Source organism: Podarcis gaigeae, assembly GCF_964106915.1.
Source record: "Podarcis gaigeae genome assembly, chromosome: 8".
Lineage (NCBI taxonomy): Eukaryota > Metazoa > Chordata > Lepidosauria > Squamata > Lacertidae > Podarcis > Podarcis gaigeae.
In genome coordinates, this window is record NC_139684.1 from 14,470,967 (window position 1) to 14,497,922 (window position 26,956).

General features: G+C 49.7%; 1 protein-coding gene across 2 annotated transcripts; it reads left to right on the top strand.

Moving 5' to 3' along the window:
* Positions 1–256: 256 nt before the first annotated feature.
* Positions 257–26,788, top strand: RCC2 (regulator of chromosome condensation 2). Of its 2 annotated transcripts, XM_083750243.1 has the most exons (12): positions 294–669; positions 7,180–7,273; positions 13,585–13,728; positions 15,595–15,726; positions 16,952–17,040; positions 17,305–17,419; positions 17,546–17,712; positions 18,462–18,642; positions 19,513–19,618; positions 21,823–21,895; positions 24,214–24,291; positions 25,470–26,788. In XM_083750243.1, the coding sequence occupies exons 1-12, from the start codon at positions 322–324 to the stop codon at positions 25,572–25,574; spliced, it is 1,632 nt and encodes a 543-aa protein (XP_083606369.1). In that variant the 5' UTR covers positions 294–321; the 3' UTR covers positions 25,575–26,788. The 2 variants fall into 2 exon arrangements, with proteins under 2 accessions (XP_083606370.1, XP_083606369.1); XM_083750244.1 differs by lacking the exon at positions 21,823–21,895 and having other exon boundaries at positions 257–669; positions 25,470–26,599.
* Positions 26,789–26,956: the final 168 nt, after the last annotated feature.

The window sequence follows — 26,956 nt, forward strand, 5'->3', positions numbered from 1 at the left end:
GGTGGCCTAGCGGTTAGAGTGTAGGACTAGGAGCTGGAAAAGACCAGGGTTCAAATCCTGCCGTGGCCATTGTGACGCTCCCTGGGCGATCTCGGGGGCCGCCTCTCTGCCAAAGCCTACCTCACAGGCTTGTTGTTGGGTTTAAAGGATGGGGGAGAGAACAAGGAACTCCTTGGAGGAAAAGGTGGGACGTAAATGAAAAAGTGAAATGAATTCTGCAGTGACACCTCTTTCCTCTCTCTCTCTCCCTCCCCCCCCCCCCATTGATCCCTTTCCCCACTTTTGCAGGCGATCCGGGGAGATCGAAGGTGGGCGACCAGGATGCCCAGGCGGAAAGCGACAGCGGCTTCTTCGGCCACCTGGGACGGTGCCGGCAACGGGACTGGAGGCACGCGCAAGCGGTCCGCCCTACCTCGTGGGGCGCCCCCTCCGGGGAAGAAGAAGGCCCGGGACGGAGGGGGCAGCGGCAGCAGTAACGGGGGTGGCGGCAGCAGCGGTGACGAGCAGGACGGGCTGGCGCTGCCGCCTCCCCCCGTGGCGGCAGGAGGGGGCAAGAAGCCAGGCCGGGCAGGAGGAGGACGGGGCACCGGGGAGCAGCCCCCCCAAAACCAGGAGTCTCCACAGGCCGCCGTGGTGGTCAGTGAGCCGGAACACAGCAAGGAACGCATTGTAAGGAGGAAGATGGTCCAAAAATTGCTGTTTTTTGAGGGGTGTGCATGCTGATCTCTGGGGGTCTAAGTGGCTGGAGAGGGTGGCTCTGTTTGGGGAGGGAAAGAGGGTCTCTTATCTGGGCAGGTGCCGTGATGGAACACCTACCTGTTTGGGGGGGGGGTTCCTTGTGTTAGGGGGGGAGGATTAGGAGTTGGGGACCCTCTGATTGGGGGGGGGTGAGGGGTAAAATACAGTGGTACCTTGGGTTACATACGCTTCAGGTTACAGACATTTCAGGTTACAGACTCTGCTAACCCAGAAATAATACCTCGGGTTAAGAACTTTATTTCAGGATGAGAACTGAAATCGTGCTCCAGCAGCAGTGGGAGGCCCCATTAGCTAAAGTGGTGCTTCAGGTTAAGAACGGACCTCCGGAACAAATTAAGTTCTTAACCTGAGGTCCAGGCAGGCAGAGCTTTGATATTTTGAAGGGGGTTATACCTTGTTTTTGGGACGCAGGTGGCGCTGTGGGTTAAAGCCTCAGCGCCTAGGACTTGCCGATCGAAAGGTCGGCGGTTCGAATCCCTGCGGCAGGGTGCGCTCCCGCTGCTCGGTCCCAGCGCCTGCCAACCTAGCAGTTCGAAAGCACCTCCGGGTGCAAGTAGATAAATAGGGACCGCTTACCAGCGGGAAGGTAAACGGCGTTTCCGTGTGCGGCTCTGGCTCGCCAGAGCAGCGATGTCACGCTGGCCACGTGACCCGGAAGTGTCTCCGGACAGCGCTGGCCCCTGGCCTCTTAAGTGAGATGGGCGCACAACCCCAGAGTCTGGCAAGACTGGCCCGTACGGGCAGGGGTACCTTTACCTTTACCTTTATACCTTGTTTTAGGGAGGAGAGATTAGGAGTTGGCGACCCCTATTTAAGGGGAGAGGGTGGAGAGATGGGAATATTGGCAGAGGGGGTCTCATTCACTGAGAAGGAAGGAGTATATTGTGAGTGGAGGGTCTGGGTCTTCTTGGAAAGCTGTGTGGGGTGGGGTGAAGTAGACAGGGACTCCCCTTTTCGGGGCTGGAAATTATAGGGCAGCCTTCCCTCATTCACACAAAATGTTGTTGAATTCCAAACCCCATTAGTCCCAGCCATCAAGGCCATTGGTCAGGTGCTTGGACCCCAAATGTATGGAGGGCAACAGGTTGAAGGCAGATATGGGGCTGCCTCCATCTTTTGGGGATGGGGGGTGGAGATCATGGGAGCCTCCCCCATCCTGTTACCATCTCCCTCTTCCTTTGCAGGGGTTGCTGACAATGGAAGTGGGGTGCTGGTAGACACTTGTGCAGAAATGACAGGCAAAGGCTGTAGCTAGCTCAGGGAAAAGAGGATTGTAAGCCAGTGCCCGCCCTACTCCGAGTAGACCCATTGAAGTTAATTGATGTGGCTAACTTTGGTTCAGGCAACTGGGACCGTCCCCTTACCTGAGACTTTGGATCTGAAAAGGCCCCGTTCCATTAAATTGGCCCTAAATTCAAAACAATGAGGACCAGAATCTTGCTTGATTTTTTTAGGGGAAGGGCCGTGGTGTAGTGCTTTGCAAGCCGAAAACCCCACATACGGTCCCTGCTATTGCCCAGGGATGGGTGGAAAGGCTCCCTGACTGAAATGCTGCGGAGCTGCTGCTGCGAGTCCGTGTCAACAATGGTGAGCTAGGCAGATGATCAGTCCTCTGAATAAGTATAAGGCAGGTTCCTAAATTCCTGTGTCTTTGTGGGAAGAGGCATAGCTCAGCGTGAAAGCCCCTGCTTTGCATGCAGAAGGACGTAGGTCCAATCCCCAACAGCACCACCAGGTAGGAAAAGAGAACCCCTTTCCTAAAATCCTAGAGAACCACTGCCAGCCAGTGTTGACAACACTGGGCCAGGTGGACAAATAGTTCGAATCGATACAAGCCTCCTTTCTGTATGGCAATGATCTTGAGTTTCCCAATTTCATCCCCTTGCAGTTTCCATCCGATATAGACTCTGTTCACATTGGAGCAGCAACTAGCAAGCTTCCTCCTGCCACCCCCATCCCCCCCCCAAAAAAACACACAACGTACTTGGAGAACTTGGGGGGTGGCACTAGTTGGCATCTGTTGCTGTTTGCAAACCCCAAAGACGTAGCATGCAGCGATTCAAGATGTTAGGACTGGCATGCCTGTGTTATAAGGCCACTTTGGGGGGGGGGACGTTCCCCCTCCCTTGGCTCTGGGAATCCACACGAGGACACTGATGCTGATGCTTGCCCTCCGCCCGCTAGGAGGGGCTGGAGGCTTCCCTGTCCGACCGCGTGGGGGCCCACCCCCTTTCTCTGGGTAAGGGAAGTCCTCCTGCAGAGCAGAGAAGCCCGGCCCCTCCGGACAGCAGGGCCTGTCTGCAAACTCCCACATTCCCACCCCCTTCCTCTGCCTTTTGTCTGCCTCCAGGCCTGCCAAGGCAAGACCGCAGTGGAGAGAGGAGGGAGAATTGGGAGGGGGGGAAACAAAAACCAGCGGGCTGTTTCTTGCTTGTTAAAACTGCCGGGCTAATTTTTTTTTTTTTAAAGTTGCTGCGTTTTGGCTGCAGGAGCACCAAAGTTGCTTCCTCATTGCCAGCTGCTGGAAGCCCCAGGAAGAGTAGAGAATTGCCCTTGGGGCTGGAGCTTGTTTGCAGATTTCCTATGAGGACTAAGGTGGTTGACCAGCCTGATCCATCTCCTGCAGGACTCTTACGATGTTCTTCTGCAGTGTGACGCAGGATGCCTCTGATTGCTGGCAACTGCTGATGGGCAGCGTTTGGGGTCTTCCTTGAGGGTTTCCTTTTGAGTGGCCCCCAAGGACAGGATGCTAGACTAAGAGGGCCCCTCCCTCTGGCCTGATCCAGTCATAGGAACCTTGTTGCTTCTGTTTAGTGTAAACATCCCCTCGGTGTTTACACACAGCTCGATTGTCGGAGGTAGCAATGACCACCAACTGATGGCTTTGCAAGCGGATTAGGCAAATTCGCAAAGGGCAATGAGACTATTCTGTGAGACAATTCAAAGTGTTGGTGTTGACCTTTAAAGCCTAAACGGCCTCTGCCCAGTATACCTGAAGGAGCGTCTCCACCCCCATTGTTATGCCTGGACGCTGAGGTCCAGTGCTGAGGGCCTTCTGGTGGTTCCCTCACTATGAGAAGCAAAGCTACAGGGAACCAGGCAGAGGGCCTTCTCGGTAGTGTTGCCCGCCCTGTGGAACGCCCTCCCACCAGGTGTCAAAGAGATAAACAACTACCTGACATTTAGAAGACATCTGAAGGCAGCCCTTTTTAATGTGTGACATTTTAATGTATTTTTGAACTTTGTTGGAAGCTGCCCAGAGTGGCTGGAGAAACCCAGCCAGATGGGCGGGGTACAAATAAATTATTATTATTATTATTATTATTAATAATAATAATAATAATAATAATAATAATTTTATTCCGCCAAGGCTATCCTCTGTCCACAGTCAAAGGCAGCAATGTTTCTTGAATAATAGTTGCTGAGAACCACAGGACAGGGAGAGTGCTCTTGTGCTTGGGTCCCGCTCTTGTGCGGATTCCCAAGGGGCACCTGAGGCTGCCGGACTACAGGAGCCATTGGCCTGATCCAGCTGGCAGCTCTTCCATTCTTCCGCTGTTAGAGACAGTCACGCTTCTGAATCGCAAGTAGGGTTGCTCTTATGCTCAGATCCTTCTTGAGAGCATCTCGTAACGGGCATCGGGGCATCCATTGGGAGAACAGGACGCTACACCAAGATTAAAGCAGGTGGCGCTGTGGTCTAAACCACGAGCCTCTTGGGCTTGCCGATCAGAAGGTCAGCGGTTCAAATCCCCGCGACAGGGTGACCTCCCGTTGCTCTGTCCCAGCACCTGCCAACCTTGCAGTTCAAAAGCACACCAGTGCAAGTAGATAAATAGGTACCGCTCCGGCAGGGAGCTAAACGGCGTTTCTGTGCGTTCTGGTTTCCATCACGGTGCCCCGTTGCACCCGGAGCGGATTGGTTATGCTGACCACATGACCCAGAAAGCTGCCTGTGGACAAACACCAGCCTGAAAGCGAGATGGGTGCTGCACCCCAGAGTCGCCTTTGACTGGACTTAACCGTCCAGGAGTCCTTTACCTATACACCAAGATTGACCACTGGCCAGATCCAATGGGGCCCTTCTTACATTTTTAAAACTTCTTTTTAATAAGTAAATCCCAGGTTAGCAGGAAGAGCATACGAAATTGTGCACACCCAGTCTGTGTTTCTGTAGTCAAGGTTTGGGTCCTGACTTGGTTGAGAGAGAGCATTTTATGCTGGTGTTGCATCTTGTCCAGCCCCCTGTTCTTACCGCGGCCAACCAGATGTCTATGGGAAACCTACAATCAAAAGATGGGAGCAAGGACCCTCTCTCCACACCCCCTTGTGGTATCCAGAAACTCGAATTCAGAAGCGTATCTGCCTGCAACTGCGAGGCAGAGCATAACCATCGCTGGACCTTTCTCAGGGAACTTGGCCCTGTCTTCTTTTAAAGACATCTGGTTTGGTGGCCGTTGCTGCCTCCTGCAGCAGTGAGTTCCATAGTTGTGCTGCATGAGGAAGTACTTTCTGTTATCTGTCCTGAACATAGGGTGTTTTGCAGTGTGTCTGCTCAAAAGGAAGTCCTGTTGACTTCAGTCTGGGACCTTTGCATCCAACTGTGGAGGGACAGGAGAGCATCACTGGTGAAACCCAGCCCAGGTGGGCAGGGTAAGATGATGATGATTACAGTGGTGCCTCGGGTTAAGAACTTAATTCGTTCTGGAGGTCTGTTCTTAACCTGAAGCACCACTTTAGCTCATGGGGCCTCCTGCTGCCGCTGTGCCTATGCTGCACGATTTCTGTTCTCATCCTGAAGCAAAGTTCTTAACCCTGTGATATTTCTGGGTTAGCGGAGTCTAACCTGAAGCGTATGTAACCCGAGGTACCACTGTATTATTATTATTATTATTATTATTATTATTATTATTATTATACTTCCTTCTGACAGAATGGCACCCACACCCTGCCCTCGCAACCCACACACAGCACCCAAAGCCAGCTTTGTTTCCTGTCACTGTTTCCTGTTTCTCTTTGTAGTGTTTTCTTTTCCTCTCTCTTTGCCGTGATCTGAATTGCTTCCATGCCAGGCACACAATGCTGGTCATAATGTCGTTTGTTGTTGCAAAATGAAGTCTGCGGCGGAGGGGATCAGGTGGGCAGGTGGGTTAGGAACAGGGCTGGATTTAGGTCTGATGAGGCCCTAAGCTACTGAAGGGACGCGGGTGGCGCTGTGGGTAAAAGCCTCAGCGCCTAGGGCTTGCCGATCGAAAGGTCGGCGGTTCGAATCCCCGTGGCAGGATGCGCTCCCGTTGCTCAGTCCCAGCGCCTGCCAACCTAGCAGTTCAAAAGCACCCCCGGGTGCAAGTAGATAAATAGGGACCGCTTACTGGCGGAAAGGTAAACGGCGTTTCCGTGTGCTGCACTGGCTCGCCAGATGCAGCTTCGTCACGCTGGCCACGTGACCCGGAAGTGTCTCCGGACAGCGCTGGCCCCCGGCCTCTTAAGTGAGATGGGCGCACAACCCCAGAGTCTGTCAAGACTGGCCCGCACGGGCAGGGGTACCTTTACCTTTTTAAGCTACTGAAGGTCATGGGGCCCTTTTATATGTCAGCTGTCCTGTGTCAACAGCAAATTGTCGCTTATTTTGTGTTGAATATATGCTATGTCAGCATAGCATCTGGCCCGGGGGCCAGATAAGGCCTGAGACCCTCGTTTATGTGGCCCGCGGCTACCCCTGTAGCCACTGCCCGCTCTTGCCAGTGCGGCACGGGGACACACTTCCAGGTCGGAGGAGCACTGGAAATAGCTTGTGCGCAGGGGCCTCCTACGCATGTGCAAATGCTATTTCTAGTGTGCCTCCGACCCGGAAGTGTTCTGGAAATAGTGTGTGCGCATGCGTACAGGTGCACGCTTCCCTGCCCTCCAGCCCACTGCGCAATCGTCGCTGGAGACACCGGCCCAAGGCGAGAAAAGCTTGCTAGACCCGTGTGCTATATGGTAATTGATGGACCTAATAGGTATCTCAAGCCATTTGCACATGTTGCCATGCAACCAGTCCATGCAGAATGTAGGCACCCTATATATAGAAATGAGCAAGCCGGTGATATTTTAGGGAGCAGGCTAGCAGGCGGGGCCCATTATACTTACATCACAGGAGGCTACACAAAACAAAGCACTGTTGCTGTATGTAGGTTTTATTTTATTTGTTTTTTATCTTATATTTTGGAAATGTGCGTCCAGTGGTTTTTCTCCCTTTAATTTTTTGGGGGGCACCAAGAGAGAGGGGCCCTAAGTTTTAGCTTGTTTAGCTTATACAGTGGACCCTCCAGATACGAACTTAATTTGTCCTGGGGGTCCGTACTTAGCCCTGGCGAATTTCAAATGCTGGATCTGATTCTTTCTCTTTTTCTCTCCCACCTTCTCTACCCCTCATAGAAGCTTGAAGGATCCAAGTTCAAAGGGCAGCTTCTGATATTTGGAGCCACCAACTGGGACTTGATTGGCCGTAAGGAAGTGCCTAAGCAGCAAGGTAGGTAGAACTGCTACTTTTCCAGATTACAGTGGAACCTCTACTCACGTACAGGATCCGTTCCAGTGGTCCGTTCGTGAGTCGATCCGGGTCGCTGGGAGAAGTCCCATTCTGCACATGTGAAGTCGGCAGAAGCTGCTTCTGCGCATGCGCACTCGCGGCAAACCTGGTATTTACCTCCTGATTTGCTGCAGTCGCGAGTTGGATTGTTCACGAGTAGGGGTGTGGTAAATCGAAGTTCTACTGTATTTTTAAGGTGGAAAGTTGGGCCTGTGCAATGTTGCTCAAGTTTGTTTCGTTTTGCTTTTGAAAATAATTTTTATTTGGTTTTACAAATGTAGCATTATAACAATACCGATAAATACCAACATTTAGAGCTTTCTCTGAATCTCTAGACTTCCCTCTATCCCCTCCTATTGTCAACGCTTTCAACCGCATATTATTTCATAGTCCATACAGTGGTACCTCCGGTTACAAACTTAATTCGTTCCAGAGGTCCGTTCTTAAGCCGAAACCATTCTTAACATGAGGCACGCTTTTGCTAATGGCGCCTGCCGCAAGCATCCAGGGGCAAAGTTTGCAACCAGGAGCATCTTCCGGGTTAGCGGAGCTCGTAACCCAAAGTGTTCGTAAGGAGGGCAGTACGTAACACGAGGTTCCACTGTATTTTAAATCTGTCCATACTGTCCATAATACTTGTTACATTTCAAGTGTTATTAGAATTCTGCTGAAGTTTTCATCTGTTTACAGTGGTCTCCTAAATAAACAAGTTTGTTTTAAGCATGCCTTCTCCATTCCACGGAATTGGGGTACAATTCACACCAGCCCCTTAGGCCTGCATTCAGCATCGTCGTGGGCCTGAGGCTGTTCAAGCGCACACTTCAGAAGGCCAAGGGTGCCCCTGAGCGTGTGCAGATCTCAGCTTGTCACACTGCCCATTAAGCACGGCCCGCTCCCCACAATCTAGGGCAGCCTTCTGAAAACTGGCGTCGTCCAGGTGTTTTGGGAACTGTAGTTTCCTCTTCACAGAGCTGTCATTCCCAGCACCTTCAACACGCTGCGGTTCCCAGGAAGTCACATGTGCATCGGATAGGCTTTAAATGTGGAGTGTGGGTCTGCCCTACAACTGCCAGCATTAGCTGAGATCCCTGCAAGGGGTTGGAACACATGACCCTTGGGATCTCTTCCAAGGCTGCGATTCTATCCCTGACTACTGGCTATTGCCCCCCGGGGCTGGTAGGAACTGTAGTTTTGTCCGCAGAGGCCCAGACTGGACAAGGCTGATCTAAACACGTTTTATAAGCATTGTTGTCGCAACATGTTTTTTCAGGGCTAGGCTGCTCCTGAAATTATTTTCTCGTGGAGCCTCTGTTGCTGAATGATTATGTTTTAGTGGGTGGGGTTTCTCTGCCCTATTATTTATCTCACTTTTATGGTGCTGTATTTCTTTCCATTTCTGTTACCATCAGCTGCTCTTCCGTCAAGGCTCCTAGGCCTCATGACAATAGGAAAAACTGATTTTTGATTTGGGTTGGGTTTTCTTCTTCTTTTGAGATGAAAAATATTTAATCATCCAGCACATTCATAACTTGACTATTGCTTGGTCCTTCTTGGCTAAGGGGAGTTGTGTGAGCACCAGAAAGATTAAGAATGTGAAAAAGGGTACCAAATATATTAATATATAAAATCTGTAACTCCTTTGCTCAGAGACCTGCACTGAAGGCCTCTACTGATGTCTAAACCACTGAGCCTTTTGGGCTTGTCAATAGGAAGGTCGACGGTTCAAATCCCCATGACGGGGTGAGCTCCCGTTGCTTGGTCCCTGCTCCTGCCAACCGAGCAGTTCGAAAGCACACCAGTGCAAGTAGATAAATAGATACCGCTGCGGCGGGAAGGTAAACGATGTTTCTGTGTGCTCCAGCAATCGTCATGGTGTCCCATTGCACCAGAAGCAGTTTAGTCCTGCTGGCCACATGACCTGGAAAGCTGCCTGTGGACAAACACCGGCTCCCTCAGCCTGAAAGCGAGATGAGTGCCGCACCCCATAGTTGCCTTTGACTGGACTTAACTATCCAGGGGTCCTTTAACTTTTACCTTTTTACCATAGGTCTGTTCCAGCTGAAGGCCTCTACTGATGTTGCTAGGTTTAAAGGTAAAGGGACCCCTGACCATTAGGTCCATTCGTGGATGACTCTGGGGTTGTGGAGCTCATCTTGGTTTATTGGCCGAGGGAGCTGACATACTGCTTCCGGGTCATGTGGCCAGCATGACTAAGCCGCTTCTGACGAACCAGAGCAGTGCACGAAGCCATGCTAAATAGATGGGACTCTCTCAAATCCAGGGCTAATCTACCTGCAAATTCTTGTCCCTGTGATTCTCAGGCAGGGAGAGCATTGCTGTTGCTCTCAGGTCCTGCTTCCAAGCTTCCCATAATAAGCATCTAGATTTGCAAGTCTTAGAACAGGATGCTGTCCGATGGGGGATCTGCTCACTGGCTCATTAAGGCTCGCATTTAAAGCTGCTGGTATGTATCAAAATGCAGATTGGGTGGGGTGGGGGTGGGGGTGGACAGCGTTGCCACCCTGCAGATTTTCCTTATCTCTGGAGCTGACATCTGCCTCCCAGCTCAGACTGTGGTCTCTTTGTTTGGCGTCTGGCTTAAAAGACATCTGAGCTCAGGCTGTGATCTCCAGGAAGACAAAAGGTCTTGGGGGGTGGGAGAGAGAGAGAGAGAGAGAGAGAGAGAGAGAGAGAGAGAGGCAGAAGGGTTGCAAAATGTAGACAGGGCAACGGAGCGCATGTTGCGATTGCGTGGCGAGTTCCCGCCCCCCACCAGGATAAATAAAGACACGAGACACCATAATTAAGGTTAATTGGGCGAATTAGGCCACAACTTTATTGAATTCAGGAATGAGAGGCATTGGCTTAGGCATTGGTCCTATCGACTATCCGGCTCCAGCCCATTTGCTGGAGACATGGGGAAGGGTTAACCTTATATCGGGGGAGACTCCCGCAAGGCACTTCGGCTAGGAGCTCCCCCGGGTCACCGCTCTGGGGCGTGCCTTTGGCCCACACCTCCATAGGCTTCGGACAGGGCCACGCCCCTCGGAGTCCTTTAACGGACCACCCTTCGCTCACTGGGGGGAGGTGATGGCGTTCCTCCCCCCCCCCCACATCCTCTTGACCCCTTCTTACCAATGCCTACCGCCAATGCCGAAAAGTTGTGACGAGTTGCTACAAGGTAGGCGAAAAACCAAAAGGCTACAAAATTGCCAATTGGGAAAAATTCCTACCATGCCCCTTGCGGCGACAGACCAAAGTCCATAGCAAAGTCAAAGACCTACCTAAAGCATACCTAAAGGGAGGGAGGGTGGGAAAACGTGAGGGCTAGCCGGCGAAAAGAGGGCAAGCCCCCTCTGCACCGGCCCTAAATAGGGCAGACCTGGCCGGGATTTCCCTGTTCTCGCGGGGGCTGAAACCAGCCCCCGCTCACGTGGGGGTGGGCGTGAAGCCCGCAACCCCACCTCCTGGGCAGGCCGGAAGTGGCTTTGCAGAAGGGCCCGAGGGTCTACTCCTGGCAATTTCCTGTTAGACAAAGAAGTGTGGGAAACAGAGGTCAGACAGACAGACAGACCTGGGAAGGATGCTACCAGCTGCAGCAAATGATGCTGGCTCTGGTGGGAGGCAATGCTTTTCCTCTGACTTGGAGGGCAGGTCTAAAGGTGTGGCATTTGGGTCCCAGCGGAGAAAATTATGGATTTGCATCTGAAGGATGTTTTTAGCCATGGTAGAAATAGAGCAGCCCTTCCTGTAAGGAATGGTGGCAACACTTGGGACTTTTTAAGGTAAAGGTAAAGGTACCCCTGCCCGTAGGGGCCAGTCTTGCCAGACTCTGGGGTTGTGCGCCCATCTCACTCAAGAGGCCAGGGGCCAGCGCTGTCCGGAGACACTTCCGGGTCACATGGCCAGTGTGACATCGCTGCTCTGGCAAGCCAGAGCCGCACACGGAAACGCCGTTTACCTTCCCGCCGGGTAAGCGGTCCCTATTTATCTACTTGCACCCGAGGGTGCTTTCGAACTGCTAGGTTGGCAGGCGCTGGGACCGAGCAACGGGAGCGCACCCCACCGCGGGGATTCGAACCGCCGACCTTTCGATCGGCAAGCCCTAGGCGCTGAGGCTTTTACCCACAGCGCCACCCGCGTCCCTGGGACTTTTTGGTTTAGTGCAAAAGGGGGGCAGGATCAGCTAGACCTGCCCCCTAGTCTTTTATCTTTTGTCTGTGTGTAGATTTATTGCAGGTAGCACTGTGAGTTAAACCACAGAGCCTCGGATTTGCCGATCAGAAGGTCGGCGGTTCGAATCCCCTCGACGGGGTGAGCTCCCGTTGCTCGGTCCCAGCTCCTGCCAACCTAGCAGTTCGAAAGCACCTCAAAGTGCAAGTAGATCAATAGATCCCGCTCCAGCGGGAAGGTAAACGGCATTTCCATACGCTGCTCTGGTTCGCCAGAAGCAGCTTTGTCATGCTGGCCACATGACCCAGAAGCTGTCTGCAGACAAACGCCAGCTCCCTCGGCCAATAAAGCAAGATGAGCGCCGCAACCCCAGAGTCGGTCACGACTGGACCTAATGGTCAGGGGTCCCTTTAGATTTACTGAGGGTTTTTTTAAAAGTTTTTCAGTTAATATAGAGAGTCAGTGTGATGCAGTGATTAGAGTGTCAATACTAGGACCAATACAGTGGTACCTCGGGTTACATACGCTTCAGGTTACAGACTCCGCTAACCCAGAAATAGTACCTCGGGTTAAGAACTTCGCTTCAGGATGAGAACAGAAATCGTGCTCTGGTGGCGCGGCGGCAGCAGGAGGCTCCATTAGCTAAAGTAGTGCTTCAGGTTAAGAACAGTTTCAAGTTAAAACGGACCTCCAGAACGAATTAAGTACGTAACCATAGGTACCACTGTATTGGGAAAGGCCAGGGTTAAAATCTCCCACCCTGCTAAAAAGTAAACTGGGTGAAATTTGGGGCCGGGCACTGCCTCTCAGCCTAACCTACTTCACGGGGTTGTTGTGTGGATTCAGTGAGGAGGAGAAGAACCTTGAATTCCTTGGAGAAGGAAAATGTAGGATATTAATTATTTATTTCACAAAATGTACATGCTGCCTGGTTGTGAATAACAAAAAAGAATAATCAAAGTTTGCAAAAAGAATAAAATGACGATTTGATCGGGAGAGGAAAAAAGCCCAGTTAAAAACAACTGTTTAAAACAGGGGTAGCAAACCTTTTCGGCAAGGGGCTGGTCCACTGTCCCTCAGTCCTTGTGGGGGGCCAGGCTATGTTTTGAAGAAAAAAATGAACAAATTCCTATGCCCCACAAATAACCCAGTGATGCATTTTAAATAAAAGGGCACATTCTACTCATGTAAAGACATGCTGGTTCCCGGACAGTCCACAGGCCGGATTCTGGGCCTTAGTTTGCCAGCCGTGGAATATGCAGAAATGGCAAAACTTACCAGAAGAATAAGAAAACAAACTGTTTATAAAAGAATTGAAATGGTTTATTGAATATTTACAGATATATTGTAAACAGATAAGAACATTGGCAGGATTATTGTAATAACCTGCAGTTTTATAAGAGTATATATTTACAGTAGATGAATAAATGAGCTAAGTTAATTTGGATATGCAGACGATACTAAAAATAAATTTAAGGAACTGCAGAAAGAGGGGGAAGGAATTCAAGTTTTGAAATGTTAAAACGATTGTAAAATCAGTGAAATGTATAAACTTGAAAAGCATAATTAAAATTTCAAAAGACAAATGTTGAATGGGTGTTAAGGTAGCATTTGTAGCTGGTTCCATTTCCACAGATCAAAGAGGTCAAGTGGGCATTTATGGGGCAAGGCGATCTCACAGGTTAACTGTTCTCCAAGTAATTAAGGTTTTTATATCCCAAGACTGGTGCAGGTCTCTGAGCCAGATGTGGTATATCCCTCAAAATCCCTTGCGTTTTTCGTAATAGATTTGGTTCGGTTTTGCTGCCTTCGTTAGTAGCTTTGAGTCATTTTTCCGATTAAGGTGACAGCATTATAATAGCAGATAAGAACTGTTTGTTGTTATTATTATTGGTCATTATTGTGGGTTGCCTGGTGGAAAATTTGTGCCATTGGAAATCGGCTTTTTGCACGGAGAGGAGGGGGAAAGTCAGGGGCGCATGCCCTCGACAGGACTGCCTCAGCCCACCACCTGTGTTTTTTAATTATTATTATTATTATTATTATTATTATTAAGCCATTACTGCCTTTCCTTGCAGCTGCCTACAGGAACCTGGGCCAGAACTTATGGGGGCCCCACAGGTACGGATCCCTCTCGGGGGTCCAAGTCCGGACGGTGGTCTCAGGGCCTTGCGCCGCTCACAGCCTGCTCATCACCACCGAGGGCAAACTTTGGAGCTGGGGTGAGTGTCTTGAATCTCCAGCAGGGTTTGCATTTGGTAGTTTGCACCAGGGTAGATTTGATTTGGGACACGGGTGGCGCTGTGGGTTAAACCACAGACCCTAGGGCTTGCCGATCAGAAGGTTGGCGGTTTGAATCCCCGTGACGGGGGTGAGCTCCCGTTGCTCGGTCCCTCCTGCTGCCAACCTAGCAGTTCAAAAGCACGTCAAAGTGAAGTAGATAAATAGGTATCGTTCCAGCGGTAAGGTAAACGGCGTTTCCGTGTGCTGCTCTGGTTCACCAGAAGCAGCTTAGTCATGCTGCCACATGACCCGGAAGCTGTACGCCAGCTCCCTCGGCCAATAAACGAGATGAGCGCCTCAACCCCAGAGTTGGTCACGAGTGGACCTAATGGTCAGGGGTCCCTTTACCTTTACCTTTTTAGATTTGATTTAAATCATTGTTTTAAAGAAGGACTCATTCTTGCTGGTATCATCTTAATATTTACAACCAGCTGAAGGTTTCATTTTTGGAATAATAAATTGTCAGAGTAGTTTTTACAGTTCTATCAAGAATTACTGATTTGGTTATACTATTAGAAATAACATAGACCAATGATTGTGAGGTTTAATAAGTTAACTGTTTATATTTGGACAACTTTTTTGTGCTTCATTGGAAGGAGAAAAATAATCGTTTCCTAAATAACAGGTTAACAATTGATTTAACTAAAACAATAACGTTATAGCATATATATCCACGTTTGTTAACTATAATGTAACTCTAATAGAAAGATTATCTAATTATCTTTAGAAAGATTTTTCCTCCAAAAGCATTTTATTTTAAAAATCCAATTGAAATTTTAAAAAATCCGATTTAAATAAATATAAAATCCAATTTTTTAATTATCAATTTTTAAACAAAAATCACTGATTTTTATCCACCCTGGGTGCAGAATTCAGTGGTCAGGTTGTTCACTGGGACAAGAAAATCTGAGCATGTGACTTCAGTCATAGAATTGTAGGCTCAGTGCTGCAGTGGTTTGAAAAATGCACGTTCATAAGTCTCCCGAGTCTTCTGCATTCATATATGTCCTTTGGAGCTAAAACTGCTTGGAGAAATCCCTGCTTGTTGTAAGGGAAGGTTGCTAAGTGGTTAGAGTGGTTGCTTGGCATGCTGAAGGACTCGGGTGCAGACCCCAGCAGCATCACCAGGTAGCATTGGGAAAGACCTCCCTTCCGCCCAATCTGAACTCCTGGAGGGATACTGCTGCCGGTCAGTGTAGACAACACTAATCCTAGATGAGGCTTTATTCTTCGCATGCATAAGGTGCCATGTGATTGCACTTTCTGGGGAAGGAATGACAAAAACAGACAGTAAACACAACAAGTAAACACCATACAATAGATTATAAATAATACCTGTCTGACTTCTGGAAAGAGAGGGGATGTAAACATAAATAATATTAAGAGTAATACATTTTTGTACAGATGTTATTATGTTCATCTATTGCATATTTTTGTGAAATCAATAAAAACGTTTTGGGAAACAAAAACCCCCAAAGAACCCAGTGGCATCTCCAGGGCTAGAATCCTGTTTATTTTTCATGAGATCTAGCAGCTCTGCGACACAGCATCTGCTTTGCAAGCTGAGAGTTCAAGGTTCAAATCCCGGCATCTCTAGGGAAAAGTGGGAAAGAGCCCCATCCGAAATCCTAGAGAGCTGCTGCCAGTCAGTGTGGGCAGCGCTGAGCTTGATGGACCCCCATGTTCCGATTTTGAGAGAATGCAAAATTCACCGCTTGCTGGCTTCCCGATTCTGCAATATCTGCTGCACAGCTGTAATCTGGGCCTTGCAGTCATTGTGTATGTGTGTGTGCCTAACTCTCCAGGACGTAACGACAAAGGGCAGCTGGGCCACGGGGACACCAAGCGCGTGGACGCCCCAAAGGCCATCGAAGTGCTCTGCAGTGAAACCATCGTCTCTGCAGCCTGCGGCCGCAACCACACGCTAGCCCTGACAGGTAGGAGAGGCTCTGTCCAATCTGTGTGTCCCTGCGTGCTTTTACCTTCCACTGTGCCCTGCTATTGGCTGAGCTGCTCTGATGTCACGGAATGCTCACCGGGCTGCTCAGAGGGAAAGCAGCCAGGAGGAGAATGTTAAGGTGGCGAAACAGCTGTTCCGACGAGAGGCACAGAGTTGGTTTCTAGAGAGGGAAGTCTGGGACGAGGCCTAGGAATCAGAGGTGCCGTCAGCAAGTGTGGAATCTATAGCTCAGTGGCAGAACACCTGCTTGGCATGCAGAAGGTCTGTGGTTCAATCCCCAGGGGTGTCTCCTGGTAGGGCTCTTGCCCGAATCCCTGGGGAGCTGCTGCCAGTCAGTGTAGGAGGCACTGAGCGCAGTGCACCCAATGTTCTGAATTGGTATAAGGCAGTTTCCTATCTTCATGTGCTGCTTTATTCAGAACGATGAGGACTGGAAACTTGCTGTATTGTCAAGGAAAGGACCGTGACTCGCAAGGGGAGTGGAGGAGAGCATGTGCTTTGCATCCAGAACGTTCCAGGCTCAATCCAGGCAGCAGTGCTGGGAAACTCACCTGTCTGATGATCCCAGGAGAGTCACAGCTGCCGGTCAGAGTCGCCAATCCTGAGGTCGGCTGACCCATGTTCTGACACAGGCAGTTTTCCTTTGATGCTGTTTTGAAAGGACCACAGAGTCAAAAGCAGTGGGTGTTTATGGGAGATAACAGAAATCACATGGTTAAAGCTTACGGAAAGTCCATTATTCATTTACGATGGGGTGGGAGGTTCGCAGACTGTGATAGTCTTGCTCACGAATTTAGTGACAGCTGCACAAATTATGATAGCTAGGAAGTGGAAGGGGCAAGCAGAATGGAAGAATGGTATAAAGAGGTTTGGGATATAGCTATTAAGGATGTGCCATTAAGGTAAGACGGGGAATATGCAGGAGAAATGATTTTGAGATGTGGAAAGTGTTTGTAGAATTTGTACTGTTAAAACGGAAAGGGGTCAAACCATCGCAAGAGGTGTTGAAATTCTGGATGGCTGGATAGTTACAATGGAATGGTCTCGGGGGTGAGGAGCACATTTTTATTCTTATTTATGATTTTTACTTTGTCAAAATAAAATAAATAAAGCAAGCAGTGGGGCAAGGGAGGGCTTTGGTCGTGGGTCTCTGTAGCATGGTGTGAAAGCAGAACGTTGTTTGTCCAACCTTTCTGTTTCAGAGAGCGGTTCTGTATTTGCCTTTGGGGAGAACAAGATGGGTCAGTTGGGCCTGGGCAATCAGACTGACGCCGTTCCCAGCCCCACACAGGTAGGCAGAGGGACTGCATCCTGCTTGTTTGTTTATTATTATTTATGGAATTTATATACAACCCTATACCCAGGTGGATTTCTTACAAATGTGGAATTGTTGCTGTGGCACCTTTAATAGTGCCAGTTCCACCGATCAGAGCAACAGACATACAGTTTGTGCGGACCTAGTGAATTGCGAGACTAGGCGTGTGACCCTTTGGAGAGGTTTTGTGAGGGTTGGCGTGTCTTTCAGCCTTTTCTATCCTCCCCCTTTTTTTTCTAGATCATGTACAATGGGCAGCCGATTACAAAGGTGGCGTGTGGGGCTGAGTTCAGCATGGCAATGGACTGCAAAGGGAACTTGTATTCTTTTGGATGCCCCGAATATGGACAGCTGGGTACACTGTTAATTTCCTCCGCGTTTTGGTGGCGTAAGGGGGGGGGACCGGGAGAGGGGAGCCTTCCCCTTCCTTGTTGTGTCCGTTCCTTAGTTTCTCTCTCTCTCTGCCCCCCCCCCAAAATAGGGCACAATTCCGACGGAAAGTTCATTGCCCGAGCCCAGAGGATAGAGTATGACTGTGAGCTGGTTCCCCGCCGTGTCGCCATCTTCATCGAGAAGACGAAAGATGGCCAGATCCTGCCGGTGCCAAATGTTGTGGTGAGGGACGTTGCTTGCGGGGCAAATCATACGGTAAGACTTGGTCATCTTCTGCTGCCTAGATTGACCGTTGCGGCCAATGAGAGTTGTCGTCCTAAGCACTTGGGAGTCCGGACAACTGCATTGGGTTCAGACAGGGTGGGTTCGATTTTAAATCAAATTGATTTAAATCACGATTTAAGTCACTAGTCAGTAAGACTTGATTCAAATCATTTTTTTTACAGACTCATTCTTGCTGGTATCATCTTAATATTTACAACCAGAGGAAAGTTTCATTTTGGGAATAATAAATTTTCAGAGTACAGTGCTGTGAAAATAACAATCCTTTATACAACAGCTGCAGTATTAACGACTTCCATTTGTATCGACACATTAAATGATTTATAAACTTACAGGTGAAGCATTCAAACTACATCCTTGTTCTTCCTGTGTGCTGCAATTATTCTGTCCGTGATGTTCCTTCCTGTCCTTGTAAAATATTATATCTATCTTTTCCCGGTTGTTGCTGTTCTCCGCCATGCCTTGGGCAGAGCTGATATTCTGTTGTTGTTTCAGAAATATCTCCATTGCTCCATTCCGTGCTTCATTCATTGTTTTGCAACTTCAACAGCAGCTGCAAAAATCACACTGTCCCGATAAATACCCTGTTTTTGCCATTTTTCTCCCGGCCTGGGAAAGAAGGCTGATCTGTCGAGCTTCAAATAACTCAGTAATGAACCTTACCAACTTCCTTGGCAAGCTTGCAGGTTCCTTTCAATTCCTCACCCGCTTTCTTCCTCCAGCTCGTCTTGGACTCTCAGAAACGCGTCTTCTCCTGGGGTTTCGGGGGCTACGGCCGCCTGGGCCACGCCGAGCAGAGGGACGAGATGGTGCCCCGGCTGGTGAAGCTTTTCGACTTCCCTGGTCGTGGGGCGGCGCAGATCTACGCAGGCTACACCTGCTCCTTCGCCATTAGCGAAACAGGTAAGCCGTAGGCCTTGTCAGATTTCAGGCTGCAAAGCCCATCTGCAGACACCACCTTCCTGGGAGGGCATTGCACAACTAGGGGGCCACCACTGAGAAGGCCCCTTCATTAGATGTATGCACACTATTTGCAAAAAAAAGAAAAGATTATTGCACAGCTTTTGCTGGAGTTGTGTGTTGGTTTAAGACTGCCAGGGAGACCCAACTATGTAATAATAATAATAATAATAATAATAATAATAATAATAATAATAATAATAATAATAATAATTTATTGTTTATACCCTGCCCATCTGGCTGAGTTTCCCCAGCCACTCTGGGCAGCCTCCAGTCGAGTGTTAAAAACAATACAGCATTAAATATTAAAACTTCCCTAAACAGGGCTGCCTTCAGATGTCTTTTAAAGTTAAGATAGCTGCTTATTTCCTTCACATCTGAAGGGTGTTCCACAGGGCAGGCACCACTTCTGAGAAGGGCCTCTGTCTGGTTCCGTGTAACCTCACTTCTCACAATGAGAGAACCGCCAGAAGGCCCTCGGCGCTGGATCTCAGTGTCCAGGCTGAACGATGGGGGTGGAGGTGCTCCTTCAGGTATACAGGGCCGAGGCTATTTAGGGCTTTAAAGGCCAGCACCAACACTTTGAATTGTGCTCAGAAACGTACTGGGAGCCAATGCAGATCTCTCAGGACCGGTGTTATGTGGTCCTGGCAGCCACTCCCAGTCACCAGTCTAGCTGCTGCATTCTGGATTAATTGCAGTTTCTGGGTCACCTTCAAAAGTAGCCCCACGAAGAGCACATTGCAGTAGTCCAGTGTGCCATGTATATTAACCATAAGACTCAATAACCCCCTCTTGTTCCCCTTTCTACAGGAGGCTTGTTTTTCTGGGGAGCCACAAACACCTCCCGGGAGTCCACAATGTACCCCAAAACTGTGCAGGATCTATGCGGCTGGAAAATCCGCAGTCTGGCTTGTGGGTAAGAAGTTGTGATTTTCTACGAGATAGAGAGAAAAGGTGCCTTTAAAAAACAACAAGCTGTCTCACCCAGAGTCAATCTTGCTTTCCCCCCACCCCAGGCACCAGGGTTTTCTAACAGGACTGACCATCTGTGTTCACCATGCAACGAAATTCTCTTCAGGGCTAGAAACTTGAGAAGTTTCACTTTGACCGCAATACCTTAAGTGCCCTCAAGCCCTCTCCTTTTCTCCATTTATAAATTTGCTCCCTCTCTCCTTCTGCTGTTATGCGCAAAGGTGCATAGAGGTGCCTTTCTAATGGCCTCTAATGGAAGTTATTACAAAGAGCCATCTCCTTTTGCATGCTGATATATTATTATTATTTTGAGCTGATGGCTGAATCTGTTTTGGGGTTCATTCACCTTCTCTCTTTCTTTTTCCTAATTGTCACTTTCAAGAGAGTGGTTTTCTCTCCTGACAGGGCTTGGGGGAACCTCTAAAATCTGCTTTTGTTATTTTTGGTCTCAAGATCCCCCTGCTAATGGGCTTAACCTCCTGCAGACAGTGGTGCACTTGGAAAATGAAGTTAGGACTGGCATCTCAGCCATTTATTTAGCAAGGGGAAAAGAAGATTATCGGGAAATGAGAAGCTTGCTTCTAAGCAAGCAAGCACTGAGGGGCAGTTTGTAAGGGGGCAGATGTCCATCTAGAAAAAAGTTGTTTCCATCTGCTTTAAAGGGATCTATATTGTGCCTCTTTCCTGCTGAATTGCAACCAAGGTGGTTTTATATAAAATGGTGTGATGCTGTGGGATAGGGCTCAGGCTCAAACCCCATGGAATCATGCTTTTGAAGCCTAATCTGCATTTCAGGGTTGTTGTGATGGGTAAAATTGGGTGCGGCATGGCAGTGGTCGAACAAAAAGCAGGCCAGATAGAAATCAGATGGTCAGAGCATCTTTGTGACATGAAGAATGTCCCGGGTTCAGTCCCTGGCATCTCCCGGAAAGTTTTCCTGTTTGAACATCTAATTCTTATTATTCAAAAAGTGAATTCCTATTTGCATAGAGGAAGCTTAAAAGGCCGTTAACTTGGTCTAAACAAGCTTCCAAAAGAACATGACAGCCATGAAAGAGAAAAATAAAAGAACTAAAAGGGCAGCTGAATCTAACCACCTTGCGACCTGGGACCTCCAAAGTGTTGTCATTTGTGGACCTTAAGGTCCTCCGCGGGGCATACCAGGAGAGGTGATCCCATAGGTACGTGGGTCCTAGGCCGCAAGCCTCTGTCCATTTCTGGGGAGAGGGTTGCCGTCACGTCCTGCTTGTGGGCACTTGTTTGGCTGCCGCAATAACGGGTTGCTGGGCTAGAGAAGGCCACTTGCCTGATCCAATCTGGCTGAGCTCTTGAGTACATGCTTCTCCCCACAAACCTTTTGTATCCTCACAAGAACCCTGCGAGTCAGGCTAGGCCTGGGGTCACCCACCGAGCTTTGCAGATGAACCTGTGTGTCGTCGTCCCCCCACCCCTCATCTGACACTATTCCACCTGTGGGCGGGGGTGGGGTGGACCTCTTTGGCCCTCCAGATCATCCCTGACCATTGGACATATTTGCTAGGGCCGATGGGAGCTGTGGTTCGGCGGCGCCCAGGGAGCCAAAGCTTTCCGTCCCCCTGCCTATTCAATATACAGTGGAAACTCGGTTTTTGAACGTCATCCATTTCAGAAGACTTCTGAAATGTTTGAAAACAGGATCAATGGGTAGTCGGCAAAAAGATGGGAAAAAGCACGCCTTGGAATCTGTTCGACTTCCGAGGCATGTTCAGAAACGGAAGCAATTACTTCTGGGTTTTCGGCGTCCAGGTTCCAAATTGTTCGGCTTCCGAGGCGCTCAAAAACCAAGGTTCCACTTGTACCAGTGTTCAGTGTACCCACAGTTAAATCCCACTGCAAGCTTTCACACAGTGCTTTAAAAGGTTCTGATCCAGGTATGTACGACTGTCCTTTTTGTTGTGGGATGAAGATATTCCATCTAACAGGGAGCCACTGCAGAGAAGGCCCTGTTTCTTGGTAACCGCTCCTTCTGAAGGCAGAGGAGCCTGTTGTGAGGTGTGGGCCCCTGGGTCTACCCAAGCTGGCAGGCACATCCAGGTTGAGAAGGGATCTGTGGGGTGGGGGCTCCAGGGCTCTCCAAAACAGTAACCTCCTTTGTGTACCTGTTTTCAGGAAGAGCAGTATAATAGTGGCTGCAGATGAGAGCACAATCAGTTGGGGCCCGTCTCCGACCTTTGGAGAACTGGTAAGGAGGGCAGACGCAGCTACTGCGAAAGGCCCACATCTGGGGGAGGGAAGAAGGAAGGAAGGCTTTTCCATTGCCGTTGGTTTGGCCAGGTGAGGACTTTCCTCTCGGTCCCATCGACTCCAGAGGAGGTGACAACGAGAGCTTGGGCTTGAGTAATCGATTCCTCTTTCCCAGGGAACTCTGGGAATTGCAGCTCTGGGAGGGAAATAGCGGGGTCTGCCAACAAACACCTTTTAACAAACTACAGCTCCCATGATGCTTTGGGGGGGAAGCCATGGCTGCTCAAAGTGAATTGTAATGCTTTCGCTGTATGCTGTGAAAGGCTCTCTCAACACGAGAGATGAGGCTCCAGACTGGAAAACAGTGCAATTCACAGCCTTTTAGCAACCGATTAGGGATGCGGGTGGTGCTGTGGGTTAAACTACAGAGCCTAGGACTTGCCGATCAGAAGGTTGGCGGTTTGAATCCCCGCGACAGGGTGAGCTCCCGTTGCTCAGTCCCTGCTCCTGCCAACCTAGCAGTTCGAAAGCACCTCAAAGTGCAAGTAGATAAATAGGTGCTGCTCTGGCGGGAAGGTAAACAGCGTTTCCGTGCGCTGCTCTGGTTCACCAGAAGCGGCTTAGTCATGCATCGTGCATGTAAAAAAAATGTAATAAGTCATACATGGCTTACACTGTTCCAGCTACCAATTTCTCACACATACAAATTATTATGATAATTTGCCTTCTTCCAAGGGAGCTCAAAAACGTGTGAATACAAATGTCATAAAAACAGTTTGAAAACTCCCAAATCGCCTGCTTTCAAAGCTGACCCTTTCAGGGGCAAGTCTTTGGGCCATCGAATGTCTGGGTAGGTTAGTGTTGCATCAAGCTGGTGGCACAATGTGGCCTTCGGTTAATTATCCTCCTAGTGGCGCAGAAATAAAGCTGCTAGCACATTTGCAAAGCTAAGCAGGGTCCGGCATGGTTTCAAATTGGATAGGGAACCACATGCTGAGGTTCCTGCATTGCAGGGCGGGTTGGACCAAATGATGGCCCACAGGGTCCCTTCCTGATCTACTATTCTGCTTTTCTATATTCCCTTGCAAAAGTTGGCCTGCAACTCTTGCCAATGATGCAAAAGCCATTTTTGGAAAGTCCTGGTAAAAGGGTCTGCTGTGCACACCGAAGGTCCCAGATTCAATCTCCAGCATTTTCCTGGCAGATAAGGTGTATCAGTGGCTACTAGCCACAGGGGCTATCCTCTTCCACTGTCAAGAGGCAGTAATGCCCCTGAACCCCAGTTGTTGGAGGCCGCAGGAGGGGGAGTGTCCCTCTTGCGCTCAAATCCCGCTTGCCAGTTTCCCACAGGCATCTGTTTGGCCACTGAGAACAAGATGCTGGACTAGATGGGCCTGATCCAGCAGACTCATCTTACGTCCTTGTCTCCAGGTAGAGCAGGCAATGTCTTCTGCCTGAAATCCAGGAGGGAGCCGCTGCCAGTCATTGCAGGCATTATTGAGCTAGGTCTGCTCCCAATGTTTGTCTTTAAAGCAGCTCTTAATTTACTGGGACTGGAAGCTTCAGGTGGGCTGTGGCTCAGTGGTAGAGCATCTGCTTTGCACGCAGAAGGAATAATAATAATTTATTGTTTATACCCCGCCCATCTGGCTAGGTTTCCCCAGCCGCTCTGGCCAGCTCCCAACAAAATATTAAAAACGCGATAAAACTTTAAACGTTAAAAACTTCCCTAAACAGGGCTGCCTGTTGTTTATTTCCTTAACATCTGAGGGGAGGGCATTCTGCAGGGAGGGTGTCACTACCAAGAAGGCCCTCTGTCTGGTTCCCTGTAACCTCGCAACCTCGCTTCTCGGAGGGAGGGAACTGCCAGAAGGCCCTTGGAGCTGGACCTCGGTGTCCGGGCTGAGCAATGGGGGTGGAGACACTCCTTCAGGTATACTGGGTCGGGGCCATTTAGAGCTTTCAAGGTCAGCACCAACACTTTGTGTTGTGCTCAGAAGCTTCCAGGTTCAGTCTCCCGAGAAGGGCTGGGAATGTCCCCTTTCTGAAATGCTGGAAAAGAGTTTTTGCCTGTGAATGTAGGCAACACTGAACTAATTGGACCAGTGGGTCTGACTCTGCAAGGCAGCTGCCTGGTGCCACCCAGAGACTTAAAAGGCAAACAGGTTTCTCAGGACTGAGATGATTGATCTGTTCTATGGAGGGAAAAGGTTTGAGGTCTGGCCTCCTGACATTCTGTGCATTAAAGGTCAGAGCGGAGAACTGCCTTGGCTCTTTAATTTGGAGAGGGTCTGAGTCCCGTTTCTGTCTTCTCAGGGCTACGGGGACCACAAGCCCAAGTCCTCAACTGCAGCTCAGGAGGTGAAGACTTTGGATGGCATCTACACAGAACAGGTAAGAAAGAACAGGTACCGGCAGCCAGGAACCCCCTTGAAGCACCTCGTGCTTCCAAACCTCCTTCTGAAAGTTTCTTGGGTCCCCCAAAAAGGGGGGAAAGTGTTTTCTGGCCTGGCCACCAACCCTCCCCCCCATCTACCGTATTGGCCTGAATATAAGCCACACTTTTTTCCAAATTCCAGTTGTGAAAAGTTATAGTGCGACTTATATTCGAGGGCTGCCGGGGGTGCAGGACAACGGCGCCCGTCCCAACCACGTCTCCCAAGGTGGAAGAGGGGGAGGCTGCCAGCAAAGCGGCACAGCTCCCCCCCCCCCCCCCGCCAGGAAGCAGAACGGGGCAACGGCACACAGCCCGCCTGCCCACCCACCACTCCCCACCCCTACCCCGTTCAGGGCGATAGTGTCGGAAGGTGGGCTGCACCCGCAAATAAATATTGAATTTTATAGCTGCAGCTTATTTGCAGGCACAGCTTATATTCAGCCAATGCGGTAATTCTCTTTTCAAGTTTGTGGCTGTCGTTGCATCTTGTGGGAGGGAGGGTTGCCGATGGCCACCGACGTGGATCGCATTAAAAGAGGGTTGGACCAATTCATGGAGCAACGTAAGGCCACGTTCTACCTCCCACTATTCCTCTACCAGTTGCCACAGGAGGGAAAAGTTTCTGCTTTTGCACTCGGGTCCTTTTGGGTTTCCCTTTGGGATGGTTGCTGAGAACAGGATGCTGGGCTGGATGGGCCTGATCCAGCTGCAGGGCTCATCTTAGTTGCCTATGATTCCTAAATGGAACCTCCCTGGACAGTGGCAGTGAACCTTTGAATGGTAAAAAAACAAGAGTGTAAGAAGGCTGTTGCTTTCACATCCTATCGGGGCATCTGGTTGGCCACTGTGAGAACAGGGTGCTGCAGTCGGTGGACCTGATCCAGCTGTAAGGCTCTTTTCTTAAGCAGGTCCACTTCTCAGTGGCGATCAAATGCATGAAATGGATGGACCCTTCCTATCCAGTCTACCTCCAGATGCCACTGACTGACAGAACCACAAGTGGGAAAGGCATGGGTGCTGTTTCTCTCTGAGGGTCCTGCTTGCGGGCTCGGCTTTGTGCGGCCTCTGGCTGGCCGCTCTCGAGAACTTTGGATCTCCCTAACACCCCTGCGTTGTCCTTTTTCGCTTTGCTCAGGTGGCGATGGGCTACGCCCACTCCCTGGCGATTGCCCGCGACGAGAGCGAGGCTGAGAACGAGAAGCTGAAGAAGCTGCCAGAGTACAACCCGCGCACGCTCTGACCCACGCGGGAGCCTCTTCCTCCTCCTCCTCGCCGCCCCACACCCCCCGACAAGGCAGTCGCTGCTCCCATCGTGTGCAATGGGGACATGGGATCCGTACGCGATGGGGAGATTCCAGGCACCGGCACTCGTCTCCTTAGACTACCCAAGATTTCGTATTTGATAAGCAATTTGAAGCTTCCAGCTACCAGTTAACATTGACTTCCCCGCCCACCCTGCCCTTTCCCCTAAGACAGGTTGCTTTGTATTTTGGTTTCTTTGGTTGGGGGGGTGGGCATGGAGGTGGGACATTACGTCAAGAGAGATCTGCTTCTTTTGAATTTCGATGAAAATGGCAGGACTGTTTGTCCAAATTCGCCCATTTTTTTCTGTTTTCCTTTTCCCTATCCGATATTTTGTTAAGCGGCAGACCAGTAACCAGCATTTTGAGAAGGGTGAAGGCTAACCCTTCTTTCTTTTTTTCCCCCATCCTCCCCTGCAGCTGGAAACGATTTCCTCCTTTGTGGAAGGGACCACCTTTCTTGTATATATATATTTTTTGTTCCCAAGAAACCTCGAGGTCTCTGCAAGAAGGCTGTCCTTAAAGTATCTCAGATTTTTTTTTAAAAAGGGTGCCTGCTGCACTACAGATTTCCACAAGCTCGAGGCTTCTGCAAAAGGTTTTTTTCCTCTTAATTACGTAGATTTTTCTGGTGATGAGGTGCCTCCCGTACTACAGATTTTCATAAGCTCCCCACCTGCTAAAACAGGGGAGTGGGGAACCCTCTGACGGCGCTGCGGAACTGCAACCCCCATCAGCCCAAGACAGCATGGCCAGTGGCCAGAAGCGATGGGAATTGTAGTCAAGAATTCCAAAAGGCACCTCCTGTCTTGGGAGTGTTGTAAATACCAGGCCAGTCCACCACATGGGGGCGCTGTCAGATTCGGCAGCCTCCTAGCGAATGGATGAATTTATTTGCAGAGCCCCAGGAATGGGGGGGGGGGGGGAGAGAAGCAGGAAGATATACCCTTGGTTTGAATTGGGGGGGGGGGGCGATCCCTTTTGTTTCGTTGATAAGAGAATTTAAATTCCTGATTCAGCTACTTGGATGGAAGAAATCTCCTTCCTTCTCCCACTCACTCACTCACTCCACTATTTCCACTCTTCTTAACCAAATTCCATGTGAGCCTCATGGATCTTTCTGGCAAGGGAGAGGGAGCTTATTCCCCCCCCCCCCTAAAAAAACAAACCAGGGCGACGCTTGCAGCTGGTGCAAGTTGCAAGGGTGTCGTCATGTACGTTGCAGATACCCATAGGCTTCATCCACCTTGTTTAAAACTGCTACAGTTCCCGGTTTTAGGCGCCTTGGGGGGGGGGGTCACAGTTATGCAAAGGTGCTTTG

Coding starts and splice junctions, on each gene's coding strand:
- RCC2 (XM_083750243.1), top strand. CDS start 322: ATGCCCAGGCGGAAAGCGACAGCGGCTTCTTCGGCCACCTGGGACGGT. Junction 19,619..21,822: donor ATCCGCAGTCTGGCTTGTGG/GTAAGAAGTTGT, acceptor ACCTGTTTTCAG/GAAGAGCAGTATAATAGTGG. Junction 21,896..24,213: donor CTCCGACCTTTGGAGAACTG/GTAAGGAGGGCA, acceptor CTGTCTTCTCAG/GGCTACGGGGACCACAAGCC.